At 47.9% G+C, this 19,310-nt stretch overlaps 1 protein-coding gene across 3 annotated transcripts in view; it reads left to right on the plus strand.

The window, feature by feature from the left end:
• Kdm2 (Lysine demethylase 2) overlaps positions 1 to 18,937 on the plus strand; it is a 42,008-nt gene extending 23,071 nt beyond the window's left edge. For 2 of the 3 annotated variants that reach the window (XM_089574554.1, XM_089574552.1), the window contains exons 10-18: positions 838 to 993; positions 1,658 to 1,870; positions 1,960 to 2,052; positions 3,719 to 3,798; positions 4,471 to 4,723; positions 5,414 to 5,668; positions 9,575 to 9,769; positions 15,746 to 15,856; positions 16,456 to 18,937. In XM_089574554.1, the coding sequence (XP_089430680.1) occupies positions 838 to 993; positions 1,658 to 1,870; positions 1,960 to 2,052; positions 3,719 to 3,798; positions 4,471 to 4,723; positions 5,414 to 5,668; positions 9,575 to 9,769; positions 15,746 to 15,856; positions 16,456 to 17,754 (2,655 nt within the window). In that variant the 3' untranslated portion in view covers positions 17,755 to 18,937. Of the gene's footprint in view, positions 1 to 837; positions 994 to 1,657; positions 1,871 to 1,959; positions 2,053 to 3,718; positions 3,800 to 4,470; positions 4,724 to 5,413; positions 5,669 to 9,574; positions 9,770 to 15,745; positions 15,857 to 16,455 lie in introns of all 3 variants that reach the window. The other variant, XM_089574553.1, reaches the window with a different exon arrangement.
• The last annotated feature ends 373 nt before the right edge of the window (positions 18,938 to 19,310 follow it).

Raw genomic sequence — 19,310 nt, forward strand, 5'->3', positions numbered from 1 at the left:
CCGTTATGTATTTGTGGGATCCGGGTGGAACACTTAGTAGCGCAACACATAAAGGGGACAAGGCAGGCGCTGTCTTGCCTCCTGTATGTGTTACACTAAAAAGTATTCCGCCTTGAAAACATGAACCAACTAGTCCCCAAGCAAACGCTACTGTAGGATGCGGTGCTGCACTTATTCGTCATAAAAATGCGTGTTGCAGTGGAAAAGGGGACGCTTAATTGGGGCTCCGCTGTAATCAGTAACAGAAAAACAAAAGCAGTAACAGTAAACAGTAACAGATGGGGTGTGACCCTGTCAAAACCGCGAAAAAAACGTGCGGCTCTTACACAAGCATGTATGGTAGGTATGATCTGAATATGAGTTGATCCTTCAACTCGTAGCTCTCGGAATGAGTTGTGGAAAAATGTTGACTCCTAATATAAATTAACATTCTCCATCCCTGCCTTGGCCAGCCAAAATGAAGATATGCAACTGCAGCACACTGTTACGTTGTTTCGAGTGGGATAGCATTGCAGTGCACTTGCAGCTCAAAGCTGCAGATGCAGAACACCGCAATCGCAAGGCCAGCAGTCTGAGGCAAGTGGAGATCAAGAGCAATAAAATGGCGCACCTTCCTGCCTTCCACGCCTTTGTGTGGCCTGGCTCACTCTCATGGAAACCAGAAAACCAAACTGCTAATGGTCCTATAGTTTAGGATTGGTGCCTACCATAAGATGTCCGATCCCTTTGCAAGTACACTGTGAATAGAACTTAAGAGACTTGGAAAGGTTCCATGGGGAAAGCGGTGTTTTTTGCTTCGAGTCAAAAGCATGTCTCCTTGCTCTCGGGGTGCTGCAGGTGCCTGTCAAGTTCCGGTATCCCTTCTACCGTGAGATGCTGTGGTATGTGTTGCAACGGTACGTCCAGTGCCTTCTTGGCATCAATCACCTCACCTGCAACGAGGACGGGGACCCGATTGATGGTCCCAAGAGGGGCTCCACTCAGCAAGCCCAGGTGAGTGTTTGAAATCTGTTTCACTTGCTTTGTGAGGGCCACAGAGAAGGGAAGGGGAAGAAGCAAACTTGGGGAGAAAGGCTTAGCACTAAAGGAGCAAATTACTCTTTGGCATCCACACAAGCGCAGCCATACAGGCAGCTTTCACAGGAAGTTTGTAGTTTAAGATAAATTGGTCCTGGTTCGGGGTATGAACCCTGGACTACCACTTTACCGGAGCATTGACTCTACCCACCTGAGCTAACCGGGACGGTTAGCATATGGTAGGATGGGAGCGCATTGATCAATAACTCGAGTGGAAACAGTGATTAGGAGGGTTCTCTTAAATATATGACCCAAGGCTTAGCACGTGCTCTGGCTTTCACCTATCAGTGTCGCTAGCAACCCTGAACTTGAGTTAGGCCTAATGCAGGCTAAGTTAGAATGGGCGCACTGTTCTCTAAACTTGAGTTGGGATGAGGCAGTTGAGGGAGGTTGGTTTTATTTTGAAGTTCACCACAAGGAAAAAAAAGCCAACAGTTGGGCAAACAAGTTGCATGTAATTGTGAAACAACTGAGCAAGTTAGCCTTGAGTGAGCTAGCCTCTCAAAATGTAACTACTTTATTTTTGTCGATTTAAATAGTATTTCTTTAACTCACATCCATGCACTTCTTTCTTGACCAGGCACCACAGCAACAGGGCACAGCGGGCACTCGCTCCTTTGATGGCAGCTCCTTCTTGGACCTCAGCACTTTGTCACCGAAGCCCAACGGTGGTGGCGCCGGCAGTCCCACCGTCCCCAATGAAGACTCGCTGGACTCTGCGGAGGAGCCTTGCCGCCGTACTTTTCCCGCGGGCCATGTGCACCTCACTCGGCGGGAGATTGACGGACTTCGGGTCAGTCTCGAAAAGCAAGCTGCCTTTGTTTGTTGTTTTTTCTTCTTGGTGGCTTAGCTTGTTCCTCACCACTGCCTGTTTCCCTGCAGATGATAATCCGCTGGCTTCAAAAGCTGCCGCCTAACAAGAAGTTTGTCCCAGATTTGGTGAGGGATCCCGACGCCCTGCTCGCCGATGCCAAGGTTTGATTTTTGTTTTTGGGGTCGTTTGTTGCTCATTTAGTGTTGGGGTTAATCTCTGTACAGTTAAACCTCGTTAATTTGGACATCACGGTGTGATGTGTAGCAGTGGAGCCTCCACACAAGCGTGGTTGCATGTGAAGAGGTGCGACCGTTTGATCTGCAAACAACGCGTGATGAGCATGCAGTTTTGCCTCAATGAATGAATGGAGGAGTCACGTTGATGGAACCGAGGGAAATTTGTCTGTGCATGAACATCGAGATTTTGTCAAATCAAATCAAGTTTATTTCATATTTACAGTACATGGTTATGGGGTATATACATCAGGAGGCCCAAAAGTCGAGACTGCAAATAGGGCCTCCTATGGCTACATGAACAGAATACATAAACCGGCGCATGCACAACAATCCCAGGTAAAAAAAAAAAGAAAAAAAGGAAGGCAAAAAGAGACAAAAAGGAAAGAAGTGTACAGCAAATGAATGTTACATAGTGATTGCAAACACAAAAACGTTATTAAACATCTAAGGATTCAAACAAGTGGCGTTTTAACATTTTTTTGAATTTGTGCAATGACATTGGGGTTTTCAGTGAAGGGAGCAAATTATTCCAAGTGGAGATGGCAAAGAACGATGTAGTTTGCTTTCCATAATTAGTCCGTGCTTTTGGCAACAATAAATTGTTCGAGAAAGCAAAACGCGTGACGTTATAATTTTTAATTATATTTTCAGGGACAAAATTAACACATACTATATACTTATTGATGACTTTGAAAAGAAAAACCAGGACCTGAAATTTGTGTAGATGTTCAAGGGGCAGGACATGTAGTGAATGGAACAAAAAGGTGCAGACGGCTGGGTAAAAGAAGAGAAAGTGATGATTCTAAGTGCTTGTTTTTGCATAGAAATGAGTGTAGAAAGATGAATTCTGTATGTGCTACCCCATGAAGTGATACAGTAATTAATATGGGAGTGTATGAATGCGTAATAGATTGAAAGCAACGTATCTAAGCTAAAGAAGAGATGCCTCTGGTGAGAAAATGAAAAGGACAGTGCTGCAGTGCAGCACCAAAAACATGCGCAAGAGCATACTCAGCTGGCTGGTCGATCCGCTGCTGAGTCGCCATTGCCATGGTCTGGAGCGAAACTGAGAAAGGGGAAACTGAAACTATGCACCTGCACAATTTTTCGGCTGCAGGCCCCTCTGAATGTTGTCACGCCTGCCATTGCCTGATGTAAGAGGTGCGCAGCCACCTTTCGTTTATACAGTGATGCGGACTTTGTTTGGGAGCACATCCGAATTAACCAGTGCGGGCTCAGCAGTGTCCAAATTAACGAGTGCTCGACACAAGTCTTATGTGGGCGTTGGCAGGGACTATATTGGCAGTCCGAATTAGCGGCGATTGGATTAATGAGGTTTTACTGTACTACAGCTTTATTGTTTTGGAGGCATTTTTATTCTCTGAACTTAATGAGACTTTGAAGACTAAGCTTTTTTTGGATATGATATTTACCATGATAAAGTACATTGATAAGCAGCCTTCTGAAGAGGATTTGCTGTAGATTTTTGTGCATGTGTGTTGAACTTTAGTGAGTCCCCATATGCGACGCATGTTTTTAAGAGCATTGGTGGTTACTCCTCGAACAAAACTTTCCCATCTTCCACGTGCAGCGCCTGGTGAAGGAGCACAAGCATGATGATCCAGTGCTTGCAATCACTGACAAGCCAGTGCTGTTCTGGTCAGAGAGCAAGGTGTGTGTTAAACAGAAGAATTTCAGTTTTCTTGCATTTATTCTCCTTGCCTGTCTTTCATTTCATTGCTAAGGTTAGTCTGCAGCAAGAAAGTTTTTGTGCCTCATGTTTAGGGAAAGATTTTGCAAAAGAGGGCGCCTCACCGGAGTCTGAAGATAAGCTTTATCATCTATTCTGTCTTGTAAATTCCAGCATTTTAGCTAGCCTACTGGATTTGCTACATAATCTTGTGCACCTGTATCAATTAAAAGGTGATGTTGTAAAAGGAAGCACACGGTAACCACCTCACTCTGAGAGTACACCTTAGCAGCATAGCGGTAGATGAGGAATGAAGGTGGTATTCAGTGGTGCCAAATAGGGCAGACGCAGTGTTGCTAGGGTCATATGCATGGGGTCCTATGGGCTTGACATCTACACTGTTGTGTGGTTTAGTGCAAAACCACAGGCCACTACTAAGTATTTATGGCCACACTTTGAGAGAGATGAAATGCACGAATGCTCATGCGCCATAGATTCTGCCCACATTTAAAAACCAGAAGTGGTTGGATATTATACTAGAGCTGTCCACTGCAGCATCTCTCTTAGCCCACGGTTTAGCTGTTGAGGCCTAACATTGAATTAAATAATAGATTAGCATCCTGCTTCATGAACGGTCTCCTTGTGTGTGTGTTGGTGGCACCTGGCGTGCAGAAGAAGAGCAAGCCGCGTGTGGGCCTCCCTCCGCTGGGGGGCAAGGGTTCGTCGAAGGGGGGCCGCGGCTCGGACAAGGACAAGAACGGGGCCCGGCGGCGGCGCACGCGCTGCAAGAAGTGCGAGGCCTGCCTGCGTGCCGACTGCGGTGACTGCCACTTCTGCAAGGACATGAAGAAGTTTGGCGGGCCCGGCCGCATGAAGCAGTCCTGCATCAGCCGCCAGTGCATGGCTGTGAGTGCTCTTCCTTCCCTCTCTCAGCCATAGAGTGCAGAACGCTCAGGGGCTGCTTTTTGATAGCTTGAGGAGTGAATTCAAGGAAACTGAAGCTGCGCTTGTCATTTGGAAATTAATTCAAATAATATGGTTAGTTATTATTCGAGTGTAATTGGAGACTAATATTTATATGCTGTCAAATTTTACATGCCTGTGCATCAAACAGTTTACAGTTGGTAGCAAGGTGTTGGAAGCATCGCATAGAGGGAGGGTGCAGCTACCTTACCAAGTAGACCACAATTCTCAACCTTGCAAAAAAAATGGTCAGGAAAGTAAGAATGGGTTAGAGTGCATTTGGAAGGCACTCTCGAGTAGTGAACAGCAGCTTACCAGTGCATTTCAAAAGAAAAGAGTATGACAGTTCCATCTAGCCAGTGCTCACCCGCAGGGCTGAAACTTGTAGGGTAATGAAAAGACTTGAAGATTAATTGCGGACTGCAGAGCTTACAATGAGGAAGGGACTGTTCGGAGTACTGGTAGAGGTAAGATAAAGTAGTTCAGGACGTAGCAAACAAATAAGTAGTGGTCTGGTGAGATAACAGAGTTCATCCTGCATTTGGCATGATCTTGCTGTGTATGATGATGATTAGGGTTCATCAGTTCACCAAAGGAGCGCTGACTGCCCCTTCTTTTGGGGGACCTGTGCAGCCCGTGCTTCCGCACACGGCCTGCTGCATGCTGTGTGGGCGGGACGGCTGGGAGAAGGGGGCGCCACAGCCGTCTGACCAGGAGGCTTGCTCGTCGCTCATGGAGTGCTCCCAGTGCTGGGAGATTGTGCATCCGGCCTGCCTGGCCGAGCGCAACCCGCACCTGCTGGGGATGCAGGGCAACGTCAGTGACGACCTGCCCAACAGCTGGGAGTGCCCCAAGTGCTGCCGCGACGGGAAGCCCGACCAGGTCAAGGTGGGTGCCTCTGATGCGCGTAGTAACTGCCGCTGCCAGTGCACAGATGCTGGGCCAAATCTGCAGGCTGTCAAACAGACAAAAGAAAAAGGCCTGTTTAAGAATATGGCACTCGTAGTATTTTAAAATGCAGTAGAATCTCGATGATACAGATTTCATGGGGTCGCGAAAAGTGTGCGTACTGCCCAACGTATGATCACGATGTTCTTGATGTGAAGGTAGCACATAGTGTCGCGGGTGTGGTCGTGGATCACATGTTAGTATCATCCGTAGTGGGGTGGGCAGATGTTCTGAAATTCTGTTTATGCAGTTCGGTTGAGAAATTACACAAATTCATACTGGCTGTGATCGTACCATCGAGATTGTACTGCAGTAGGAAGGAAAGAGCATAGATTGTGGCATCAGTGTTAAAATGGCGTTAGGCTAGCATCATTGAAACTGTCGTATACCGTATTTACTCGCATAATAGGCGCACTTTTTTTCCAGAAAATCCGGCTCAAAGTTCGAGGTGCGCTTATTACGCGGGGTAAAATTTCCGGAAATTTTTCGACTCAAAATTGAACACACCGCGTAAACGCACTCGTGTAAGGGCCGCACCCCGTTTTCCCGAAGAAAATATTAAAAAAAAAAGATCCGTGTAAGGGCCGCACCGAAACTTTCCACGACCCACGCGGGAATAGCCTTCGGAATGCACGCGCCGAGGCCTCTGCGATCGGCTCCGGCTGCGCGCAACCAACAGGCGCTTGATCGTGGAGGCCACACACACCCACAGGAGCTTCCAGACGCCACCCACGGAGGGTGCCCCAGGTAGAGCTTATCATCATCATCGTTTCCCTCCGCCGCGAGCTTTCGCTATCCATATCGCCATCAGCATCTCCATCTCGTTGTTTTTGTTGTTGTTGTTGTTGTTGTTGCTGTCAAGTGCCGGGATTTGCGGTAGTGCGATAGTTATCGTGGTTTATGGCTTTGCCGCGGAGCGTTGATGTTTTAGCTCGACGGGCAAGCACCTTAACAGCTACACGGCTGGGAGTTTGCTCTCAAACGCGGCAAGCGTGCGGCAGGTCGCAAAATACGACGTGGCCGAGAAGTGCGGCAGTTGCGACTGCGGCGTCCCTAAATTTTCGTATGCGACTCCAAGCGCCGAGGTTTTCGCGGGCCTAAGTGGGGAACGTTTCCGGCTGGAGATGAAGCTTTCCAAACAGACGTTTAAAGTGAGCATCCCTGAAAACTGTGTGCGGCTGTTCTACGCGATGTCGTTGTACGTGCTGTGGGTCCGCAGCAGCACTAGTGAGGACTAGTAGTCAGTTCAGCAAAAACTTTGTTAAAATAAAGATTGGGGAGCAGGGGGTGGCGAGGTGTCGGCTTGCAATCGTGTAAATACAGTATTGATCACAGTGCCAAGTTCGGGGTGCGCCTTTTATGCGCGGAAATAAAAAAAAATCTTATTTTTCGCGCCCAAACTAGGGGTGTGCCTATTATGCGAGTGCGCCTATTATGCGAGTAAATACGGTACTGTAGAACACTGCTGTTATGTTCCCAGGTTTTCCTCACTGCTACGTTTTCGTGAGGCGGTCCCGTGCGAGATCCTATAGAAATCCATGCAGTATAAACTTGGCTGTTATGTCGCAACTGAGGAAGCTTTGTCGTATGCCATGTCGCCAATGTCACTTTGCGATAGTAGTTCACCCCGTGCCGCCATTTTGACAGCCTACTTGAGTACACGGAACGGTGACGTGCCGAAAGTGGAACTCTAGCATCCATCGGCACTTGTTCTCCACTGTGTTTGGCGGCTTCTGGCATGTGTTGCACCCACGAGGAGGCTGAGCACACTTATGGGCGGCGTGAATTTTGTTGCGGCTGTTGGTGCAGTTCCTTCAGCGCTGCAGCATGAGCATGAATGACCGAAGGCCCAGAACTGTGCCGTGGGGCAATGCTGTACTAGCTGAAGCTGCACAGGCTGGCTCTGAGGCATGTTTGTGTCATCCATGTTTTCCTGGTCACCTGCAGCTTGAAAATGCAATTTCTAGGTCCTAGCAGAGGAGGATTGTGTAGGACTAACGTGGCTGCCACAAAAATAGTGCAGAATAAGTGCACACGCGTGACCAAACTTCACCCGCTTCATGCGCATGCCCCCTTCGCTGGTACCTTTCTTCCATCAACGGCTGCTCAGGTAGACCAAGAGCCATCACAGGGAGTTTTGGGCTTTCTGTGCATGTGAGCTATCGCGAGAGCCACAAACCTTGAAGATTCTAGAGGAGCGTGTTCTTTTCAATAGAAGTGAAACTAAAGCAAAAAAAAAATGGCAGGCAATGTTGTAGATTTTTCCTCACGCACGCTTCACAGCTGTGTTTTCTGGCTGGTATGTTTTTGTTCGTTTTTGTTTTTTCCCCACGGTCCTGTGGAGAACTTAACAGCATGGTTCTACTGAACGGTCTGCTTGGTTAAATGGCTTGGTATGATCAGTATACCTGGATTCGCAAAATAGTTGTGTGTAACCTCACAAGATTATGTAGAACTGCATCACATATAGCAGGGTGCACAAGTTGTCACAAGTCAGCTTTTATGTTCATCGATATCGGAGACAGACAGTGAAAGTTAAAGGTGCACTGAAGAGGATTCTGAACATGTCTTTTTGCCGCGGGAACTCGATCCACACGTTCCTAGCATTCTTAGAAACAGTGACTTATTGCCCTGTGTAGCCGATTTCCCCAATTAAAACGAATTAACGTCCGGCTCCCGCCTTTTTTTTTAAATTCTGCCTCGTACGGTGGGCGGAGTCGACCAACGCGTGGAGCGCCTTTCACCCAGTCCCGTGGAGGCTTTGCTTTCGTTTTATTTTGTTTTTTAGGTTTCCATGAATAAATAGTTTCATTCGCAGATAATATAGCCGCAAAATAAGCCCGAAGAAATAAAAATACGCACGGACTATTTGCTACTACGGACTACTACGTATTACTCCGCCGATGGCAGAGCGGCAAGCCGCCACGGGACCTGGTGAAAGGCGCGCCACGCGTTGGTCGACTCCGCCCACCGTGCGAGGGAGAATTAAAAAAAAAAAAAGGCGGGAGCCGGACGTTAATTCGATTTAATTGAGGAAATTGGCCTCACAGGGCAGTAAATCGCAGTTTCTAAGAAATCTCGGAACGTGTAGAACGAGTTCCCGCGGCAAAAAGACAAGTTCAGATTCCTCTTCAGTGCACCTTTAAGTTGTTTTGTTGTAAACTTATTTTTATCACTGCATCACCATAGACAATGCTGCAGTTTGGTTTATATTGTAAGAAGGCAAGTACAGTAGGATCACAATTGTATGGTCCCAAATTCATAAAGTTCTCTTGCTAAAGGGCATTATGTGCAATTTGTGAAAATTCTGGTGTTTCAGACACTCTCCTATGCCTCTGTGGATGATAGGAGTCTGGGGGTCGTGAGTGCATCTGCAAGCAGTAAGCACTGCCCTCACCAGCCAGCGCCTATACCGTGGTCATTAATCACGCAGCACGCGCTGCGAGCACCAAGCTAATAGGCGCGACCATAAATAAATGCTGTTGGCCCAAAATAGATTTGGTTGAGCTCATTTCTCGGGGTTTGGTTTATGCTTTTGGTGACCCCATGAGATTCATATCACCAAAATTTTAGTGTATCTCTCTCCAGTGGGGTACTATTTTAAGAAAGAAAAACAGCTGATCCAGTTTCAGTGTCAGGTCCGAGCATGAATGAGCCAGTTGTTTGGCCCAGAGAAGCATTTACGCCCGCCTCCCTGAGCAGCACTATGTCAGTTATTTTGCTTGTTGAACCAGCGGGTTTATATCTCTCTATTTTTTTTTTTAAGTCAGATCTTTGTTTACACATACCTGCTGTTTGCTTCCGTGGTGTTCTGACTGAAACAAAATTGAAATAAATGTTCTGCAGCCACGGCACACTCGAGGGAGAATGTCGAAAGGTCCACAGGATGGCAAGTCTGAGTGCGAGTACGTGCCGGGTCTCGATTCAGCGGCACCAGCACCTGGCAACCCTGCGCTCAACCTGACCTTGAGGCCATATGAGGCCCCTGGGGAGCCTGGCGCAGGCGAGCTGGACACATGCGGTGCTCCAGCCAAGAAGAAGGTGGGGATGCTTGTGCTGCTGTGGCAATTTTTGCGCTCACCGTTGTCTGTGAGAGCGCTTTTCGGATGCAGTGCATATTGCATGGCTGGTTCGATTGCTCGTGGGGACAGATATGTGTGGTCAGTATGAAAAGGCAGTTGTGGGGATGCACGGATGGGTAGTCATTTGGTATTTAATGCACCTTTGTCTCGCACCTGCTTTGCGCATGCACGCCTCACCTGCTCTGCCCTCTCCCAAGCTCCACTGGTTGAAAACAGGCCATCAGGTTTCGGTACACATGCGCAGTTCACGCTGATGACAGGTGCAACTGACAGGTTTTGGTAGGTTTCATGCATTCACCTGCCAGTTCACATGCGCAGTTGGCACCTCCTGGAAGTGGATCACACTTGCATTGCCCATGTTCATTTGTTTTAAACCAGTTTGCCTGGTAGGAGATGAATTTTCACACACTCCCCCGAAGGGTGCCACACCTTGCGAAAAGGGCAGGTTTGAAGTGAATTGAATTTGAAGCTGCTGCCACTGCGGCTACGGTGACCCAGCTCATGTTCTTGAGCGGCAGTGCGTGTTGCACTATGGGTTGCATTAGTGCTAGTGCTGCAGCATCTCACCATGCTGTTGTTATAGAGGTGTGTCAAGAATTGAGGGAAACCTTTGTTCTGCACTTCGTTTGTAAGTGCTGCATTGTGCACCACATACTGCAGTGTATTTGGTTGAAGGCAGTCTATTTGTTGAATGCAGTAACTTGCCATACTCAGGGGTTCTGGACTCTTGAAATTTATGTAGTTTGCTGTAATAATGTACTTTCGACGTAATCTGACATGGAATGATTAGCACCGGTACACAAAAGTGCATTTTTGTTTTCTAGTCGAAGGTTTTGCTGGTCTAATATTTGTGTAGTTCACTTGGTGCTCCTGTCAATGCACTCGTGGTCGATGACCACGTGAACAAGTGGCAGCATTTCAGGGCTCCTACATGGGTCAGTTTTTCTTTTATGCCTCTACAGGCCTGCTCTTCAATTTCTTTATCAATGCTTCATTGGAAGTCTCCTGTATGCAGTAATGAGAATTGTAAACACCGTATTTATTCTATTCTAATGTGCATTTTTTTTTTTTAAATTGCTAAAAGTGGCATGTGCATTAGAACCACGTTTGAAAATGAAACTACGCCAGCAACACTCTGTTGTCATCGTGATCACAAAATGGTGGCTTGGTATTTATTTCGCACAGATGTCGCCTACCTATACTTCATCTCACAAGTTGTTTGCATTGCTGTGAAAGGCAGAGTACTTGTCCATTCAGGGCCAATGAAGACAACAAGTAGTCTCTGAAATATTTGTGCAGTATTGTGACTATTTTTCAAGGTATTATTGCAGTAATTATAAAGGTAGTTCAGGGTGGTGTTTCAAAAATCCAGCGAGCGTTTTATTCACTGGTTAAATAAGCAGAGAAAGTTCGCATGAACACAGCACTGCCGAGACCTGCTGCACAGTGGTGCTTCGCCATTTGCAAACATGGCATCCGCCGAGTTGGTAGAGTCTCCTGCGCTCAGCAGTTGAACACTGGTGCTCTTTCCCTCGCATAGATGGAGCCACCAGTCACAGGGTAAAGGGAACGGAGGAACACTTTTCACAACACATGCCGTTTTGATTGGCTCAGATCACCACAGCCTTCAGAGCACTGCAGACAAACTGAGATATAGCTCACCACTCTTGTGGATATCAGTTGGCCTCGCGAGCATATCAGGGTCACGTCCTGTCAGCAGGGCACTGACTTGGACTTGATCCAACCTACAAACATCCATTACGAAGACGCTCAGAGTTCACTGATGCCGGGTTGACAAAAGAAAGAAAAGGCGACCTTGTGTGTGGTGGCTTCCTAAGACACCGTAGTGGTGTCGGTGGGGTCTTGGGCTGTGGGCCTAAAGACTCCACAGCTCAACGTTAGTTGTGTGCTGCAGAATGCTGATCTCCTTGCCAATGTTTGGCAGTAGGGAGGGTCATGCTTTGTGGCATCTGACAGTGATACAGGTATGAAGTGAAGTGTGCGACTGAACTTGTGTTTGCCAAAAGTATTGTATCCGTTGACATTCGCCAACGCTTGTTTTGCTTGCAGAACAGCTGTGGAGATTACACATTAAAAGTAAAAGCTCGTTAATTTGTAGCTTGAGGGACAAGAAGAAACAATTTAATTATCCTACAGTTCAAACTATCAAATGGCTTCAAAAAAAAAACGCCTAAAGTCATCCACATCATAATTTTGTTTGGTGAAAACCTGGGTAATGGGGGCCTGCTTTTGAAGTGAGAGCTGAGTAGCAGCAGTGATCTTTTTTTTGGAGTTCTGCTAATTGCCTCACTGTGCACCCACTGCTGGGAACTACGAAGCAGAACTGCTCCAATATTGTGATGGCCTCAATACCCTTCATCACGGCTTGATGCAGTTGCAGGGGGAGGGGGTTATGAACTGCGAACAGTGCGTGACAAGCACAAAATTTCATCGCGCTAGAAAGACGGAAGAACTTGCGAATGGAAGCGTGGGAAGCGTGTTGGCTTCTAAAGCGGGCCTGGAAACTAGCATAGCTTCCCTGAGCTGGCTGGCCGGCCGATAGCCTTTGTGGTATGGTGCAGATCTGAGAGAAGCAAAACAAACTGCGTTTCCGGTATAGTCTTCGCTGACAAGATCCTGCGATTGTTGTCACGCCTGCGTTGTGCGGCAACATTGCCTCTGTGTTTCGTCAGGAGGCCGACTCCAAAGGCTTGCATAGGCATTGTCTTATACAGTGCAGTCCAGTTTAGTGCAGGCCCACTGCTGTGATTAGTAGTGCGTTCTGGGACTAACAGCAATGACATGGGTGATTGGCCACATTCAGGATGGCCGTGCGCTCCTCTCGCGCCACAGATGTCTGGGCACGCTGGTTTGCACAAGTCAGCGGGGTATTGCAAGAAGGATATATGGTTCGGTACAGCTCAAGAACGAAGTGGCAAATGCCCCTCACGGGTGGCCTTCTTCTGACCAATGGAATCAATCTGTTGTCGTGACGTTGCAGTCAACCACTTTGCACCTCACATGCGCCTGCTAGCAGCTGTGGCAAATGCAAGGCAGTTGACTGTAACAGTACTGCAGTAGGTCGGTGGCATTGGCTGGAGTGCCTCGTTTGGAAAGCATCTGCTGCTTCATTCTTGAGTTGTATCCAGCTGCAAGAATAATTGTACACCTGCCTCTAGTGTATCCGAGGGACGCATAGACGTGCAGCGCATACTAGTGCATATGTCTCGGAAGTGGACATGGAGTTTGGTGCGACTGCTAATCTCGGTATTGGCGATGTGCAAGCCTCGCATCACTGTGCGCTGTTAGCAGTGCATACTGTTCTACTGGTGATCACGGCGTAAGCGGTGCAAGGACAGCATTTAGTATTTGTGCATGCTGTCACGGCTCCAGTGTTCGGATGATATGTAGTGGCACAGGACAGTGTCCTTAACACCCAAGGTATTGCGTGTCGCAGAGAATGCACTTCGGCCAGGAAATTTTACGCATTCATGTCATGCCAAAATTCGTACCAGCTGTGATTGCATCATCGAGATTCTGCTGTATAGTTGTATGGTTCTGGATACCTGCTTCAGTATGTTCAAAACATTGTTTTCAGCGCCGAAATATCCGTAAGTCTGCACGAGGTGGGACTCCAGAATGCTGACACAGAAGTAGAAAGCACATCAAGCGCAAGTTTTCCAGGAGTAGGAGGCTAAAGGTGACAGTTTGCTGGCTAGCACCCTCATAAGTAATGAATTGTGATGTCGTCATTTGAACAGCTGTCCATGCAGTGATTGCAGTTTGCTTTTTCAGGAGAATTTCGGCATGCAGTCCACAGTGTTACGGTAAAGGGTATGCGGGCTGTCTCTTGAGACGTGAACAGTTTTGGTGTTTTTTGGTTTTGGGGAACACTGAGACACTTGTCAACTCTTGAGTGCAATCTCACAATCCTGACGTTGTCAAGAAGGCCAAAGTTTCGAGGTTTGGCTTGAGAAGAAGTGAACCTTTCTCTCTCGACGCAAAAATGCTGTGTCTCTTACCAGTTCCAAGATAATGATGTACATTGTCATTCTCAAGTGGGCTGTCCTGCCCACAGCAAACACTCAGTTCAGATTTGCGATTTCTCTCTCTTCAGCGCAATGAAAGGTGGAGATGTAGGGAAAATTTTTTAGCAGCAATGTCATTATGTGTTATGAAGCTTTCGGTCACACCTGTTGGTACATGCTTTTACTGACACAATATTGCAGTATGGTTGAGAAAAGTGCATAGCCATTGTTGGTGACTATGCCAAAAAAAAAAAAAAAAAGAGGCACTTAACTCCACCAAAGGGTAAGATGCGATAACGTAGTGGGTTAATTCTCTACTTTACATTCTCATTCTCTACTTTACATTCATAGATCCCTGGGAGTCCTCATACTCCTGCTGGTGCTGTGGTGCAAACGGTTAAGCAATGCGTCAATGCCCTGTGATGGCAACTGCTCCCAGCGGTGGGCTTTGTGGTGCCCAGTTTGCACTTCCCGAGTGACCAATCATTAACTTGCCCCCGTGGCAGGTGAGCAGTGTGCTCACTATCCGGTGGGCAGACTTTGATGATGCCGCAAGGTCACGTGACCTAGGTGACCCACCTGCCTCCTAGGTTACTCTCTGGAGACCACCTGCCAGAGCCATGCCCGTGACATTTCGCTCACAACACCGACACCGGATCTTCTGGAGAACGGGCCTTTAATGCTGTCGTGTTAAAAGAGTGGAGCTTTTGTAGCTATCAGTGCGCTCTACTAGTTTCCATGCTGTTCGTACTGGTTGCAGTTTCCAAGGAATTAAATATGCGGCGCTACTTCTACAGCAACTTGTCACGTTTCTCTGGGTACGAAAGGCTTCACCTTCTATTGTGGCTTGCAAGCCATGGTCTTGCCTGATCATTTAACGCACCTACGAGTAGCAGCCAAAGCGGTAGTCCATTCGGGGTCAGTAGAAGAGCTCCCAACACTACAACACAAAAATGTAATCGTGGTGGTAAGCAGACATTGTCTGGGCGTAAACATCTTGGGGCTGCAACACAGGGAAAACTGCAGCAGTTCCAGCAGAGCAATGCAATAGTGTCCCAGGCATCACTGCCGGTTACACCAACTGCCTGCTTCTCGTCCTGGTGCGTGTCGGTTCAGCCATTGCTGCACAGCCGGAAAGGATACCGATGTGTCCTGCACTGTCCACAACCTGCGCTCCTACATCACTTGCACTGGAATCCTCCCATGGAGCACTTAATTAGTTTTATCTGCCATCACCACTGCTGTCATCACATGCACGCTTGCATCTGCTCACACCCGGGTGGCGATGAAAGTTCGTACGTCTGCACGCAAGTAAAATGCAGTGTAACCCCATGGTAGAGACACTTTAATTGTTTAAAGGGTGCACATTGCCTATTTCATGCGAACTGTAACTAACCACCATGCTTGGTAAACTGTGCCTTGACTTATGTTGATCTGTCATTGTTGGAACTCAAAGAATCTTTACTGAAAACATCAGAAATTAGGATATTTGAAAACCTCTTCTCGGCAGATGTTATGTCAAAATACAACTGCTGGGGGTTTGAGACTTCACTGGATCATTCACTGCTGGGGAGAATACAGGAGCATGCGGCAGTCGGTTCACAGCTGCGCAGAGCGTCACTGGGATAGGGACGTGCACAATTGCGTATATTCAAAAAGTGCAGGAAACATGACACCTTCCTGTGGTTCCTGCTTCTGCTTGTATGCAAGTATTTCACATATGGCACACCTGTCCACACTAGCAGTGGATGACCATGTAGGCAGGGTTCTTGCTGCCAACTCGCCTGCGATGCATTTTATTTCTTGTATTCTTTTGGTGGACTGCATGCCTGCGTTTGGCATGCGCTGTTTGCGGTGTGACGTCGCACCTAAAGGTTTTCTTGTTTGCGGGCACCTTCACTTCCCAGATCAAAGTTGAAGGACCTCAAGAACCTCTCGAGTACGACGGCGTGCCTTTGCCAGACAAACCAGTCCAGCAGTTATCAGGAGCAGTCAAGAATGGAGATGCCAGCGATGAGGTGAGCCATTGCGCCTTTGGTGGAGGAGGATTTGCAGAAGAGTGTTCCCAAGTTCTTCCGAGGTGTGTAGAAGCTTCTCCTGCCTTGTGGGTTGTCATTTAGAGATCTGGCTTGTCATTTTGAGCTGTAGGGGGGGGGGCTAATTCCTTTGGGCATGTAACCCTGGCACTGTTCTTTGACAGACAGACATGCCTGCCTGCTTTTGTATTGCTGCACATTTTCCAAGCACAAGATTTTGAAAACACACTTCATGTGTTGTTGGTGTTTTCATTGCTCAAAAGCTGCAGGGGATGTGGGTGTGCCCTTTCATAGCGTGCCACTCAAATGTTGGCATGAAGAAAGAAGCAGCGAGCAGCTGCACTAAGACACTCGTTATACCTGGAAAAAGACTACCACTTCAAATGCATGCGCGTCATATGGGCAGCGTTCCTTTCTTGGGGGGGAATGACGCATTGAATTATTGATCTGTCTCTGACTGAAAACCGTTGCAGTGCTCAGGTGGTGCAAGTCTAATGCATGCGCTTTGCTGCTAAAATTTTTTTTACTAGTATTCTGAGTTAAGCTTTTCCTCGAGCTGGCCTCTTTTTGGTCATTTTCAGGAGATGTACGAGAACCCCGAGACGGCTTTGAGTCGGTCTCGCAAGGACGACTACGTTCGATCTTGCTCCCGGCTTACCGTTGTCCCAAGTGACAAGATCTCACCCACAAGCTCTCACGACCAGGTGGTAAAGTCAATGCGTAGCTTGCACAAAGGTGCGGAGCCAGAGTTTGCCGAGGCTGCTGTTCCCGCAGTTCCCGCTCTGTCAGCCATTCCCAGCGAGGAGCCTGAGGTCAAGAATGGCTTGTCGGCCGTTTCCGCTAATGTCCAGGGCAGTGAGAGCAAGGAGGGTCTGAACTCTTCAAGTGCTACTGCAAATGGGGCCACTGCACCAAACCTGCACATCACAAGCATGACCTGTGGGCAGCCGCCTGATTTCAAGTTCAAAATGACCCTGCGAGACCGCGGCAACCTGCGCAAGCCTATGCATCTGGTGCGGCCAGCTCCACTGCCTGAAGACGTGGAGACGGCCAAGGATGTGAAGAGGGAGCAGCTGGAGGACGACATCGCTTGTTATGCACTGATGCGTGAGGTGATGGTGCCTGTCATGCGCTACCTGAGGCCCCAGGACCTCTCCCAGTGCCAGCTGGTGTGCAAGACATGGAACAGGTGGTGTGTGGAGCCAGGCATGTGGCGCCGGGTGGATCTGTCACGTCGCCGAGTGACGGCACTGGCCCTGGCCGGCATCGTGAGGAGACAGCCCTGCTGCCTGGACTTGGCTTGGACCAACGTGTCGGCCAAGCAGCTCAGCTGGCTGCTGCCACGTCTACCTCACCTCCGTGAGCTGGGGCTGAGCGGCTGTTCGGCAGCTGCTGTCGTGGCCGCACTGCGCTCTGGCGTCTGCCCACGCCTCCGCTGCCTGGACCTCAGCTGGGTCGAGGGCCTTGGCGACCAGGCAGTGCGAGACTTGGTTGCTCCCGACGCCCGTTCCAAGCCACGGCTTCTCGTCGAGGTGCGCCTCGCGGGCTGCGACATCTCAGATGTGGCAGTGCGACTACTGGGGCACCAGCTGCCAAACCTGAGCCGCCTGGACCTGTCCAACTGTCGTGGTGTCACGGACATGGGCATAGCAGTGCTTGGAGCGGCTAAGGCAACGCGCCTCACGGCACTCGATGTGTCGAGATGCGCCAATGTCTCAGACACGGGCCTGGAAGCATTGCGGCGCTGTGTAGGACTGCGCCACTTGGATCTCAGGGACTGCCCGCAGGTCACTGACTCAGCCTGCCGCCGCTTTGTAGCACAGAGCCGTCTCCCCGTCGTCCTCAAGGAAAGCAAGCTCATACAGGTGGCCTCACCCTGAACTCCACTCCCCACTGTTTCCCGGTCTTGCTTCATACATCTTTGGTCTCCACGCCTTCATTTCATGTAAATTGCCATTAGAGTTCTCTTCATACGCTTTTGAGCTGTTTAGATTGGTCTTGTTGAGGTTTGTGACACATGGCTGGTCTACACAGCTCTACCTGGAAACTGCAGCAAGTGTTCTGTAACAGTGTTTATTTTGACATGTTAGCAGGCTGATTTATAGAGCCCTTGCATCATATTGTTGGTTTATCCTAGGCCTAAGGATTTCTTTTAACACTGAAGGAGATTTTCAGTGCTTCTGGCAATCTGTCAAGTTCTCAGTGAAAATTTCAGGTTCACCTTCTGTTTTAGGTGTGCACAAAGTATGTTTTTGGTAAGAAAAACTCATCCAACACCACAAGCATAGGTTTTTGCAGAAAGTTCATGGATGAGACCATAGTAAATGTTTGTTTTGACTTCCTCCACCTGAAGTGTAGTTGGAGGCTTGGTTATTATTGCCATATACCTCAAGTGCACCTTTTTCACTGTGCATTTAACATTTGAGTTTCCTCCTGCACTGAGGCAGTATTGCGCTTTTCTGCGAAATTCTTTTAACAGTGCTTTCATTTCTTTGGGTACTCTTTCTTTGCATTTCGTAGTTCATTTTATGCAAGAAAGGACATATGTAACAGTTCAGTGTTCTGCTTTGAAGGTTTCAAGCAGCATTTGTGTGCATCATGTACAGTTACTTTGAGCGACATTTCATTTTTCCGGCAAGCCAGGTTCTAGTAACTGGCTTTTCTGTTGTACTATGTGCCGTAGTTCGTTGCGTTCCTGGCAGCCAGGCTGCCAACAATCTGACGTGCATTAGTGTACTTTAGCACATAACCCAGAGTTTGTAGCATTGTACTTTTAATCATGTAATTTATTGAACCTTCATACTCATTTCTCATCTGTATGCAGTTAATCACATAGCAGCCCATAACTGAAGCCTTGTGGCACCGTCATTACTTTGTATGCAAAGTTAAAACTTGTAAATAGTATCTGGAACCATTTCAATATTTCAGATGCACAAACCACTGGGTGATTGTGTTATTTTTGTTGCGTTGTGCTCGTTGTGTTCATGTGTTGTATATATAGAAACTTGCGTTGCTCACTACATGTAAACAGGTCTGTTTACTGATTAAACGTTTGTAGGTAAACTCCTGTCTCCTCTGTCCCTGGGAACATTGAGCATACTTGTGCGGCATTAGAGTGCTCAATTATTGATAGTATAACGGGTACACACTGCAGCACTCTATCGGCTTGAGGAGCAAGGTAAACCCTGTTTGCCTTTCACATTGTTGGAAGACCTGGCACCAATTCCCATGGTGGGAAAGGATAAGTATGCTTGTCACCAGCATAAAGGCTTTCGAACAGATGCCTCTCAGGACTGTGTAAGTGTACAAATCATGAACTTGCATTGCCCGAGGGGAGTTTTGGTGAAAAGCAGTGGCTTTCAGAGGTGCTTTAATGGAACCTAACAAAAGGAAGTTTAACTTGGGTGCATATTCATTTAGAAGACAAGTCATATGC

This window comes from Amblyomma mixtum, chromosome 2 (assembly GCF_055824585.1).
Source record: "Amblyomma mixtum isolate Tamu chromosome 2, ASM5582458v1, whole genome shotgun sequence".
Classification (NCBI taxonomy): domain Eukaryota; kingdom Metazoa; phylum Arthropoda; class Arachnida; order Ixodida; family Ixodidae; genus Amblyomma; species Amblyomma mixtum.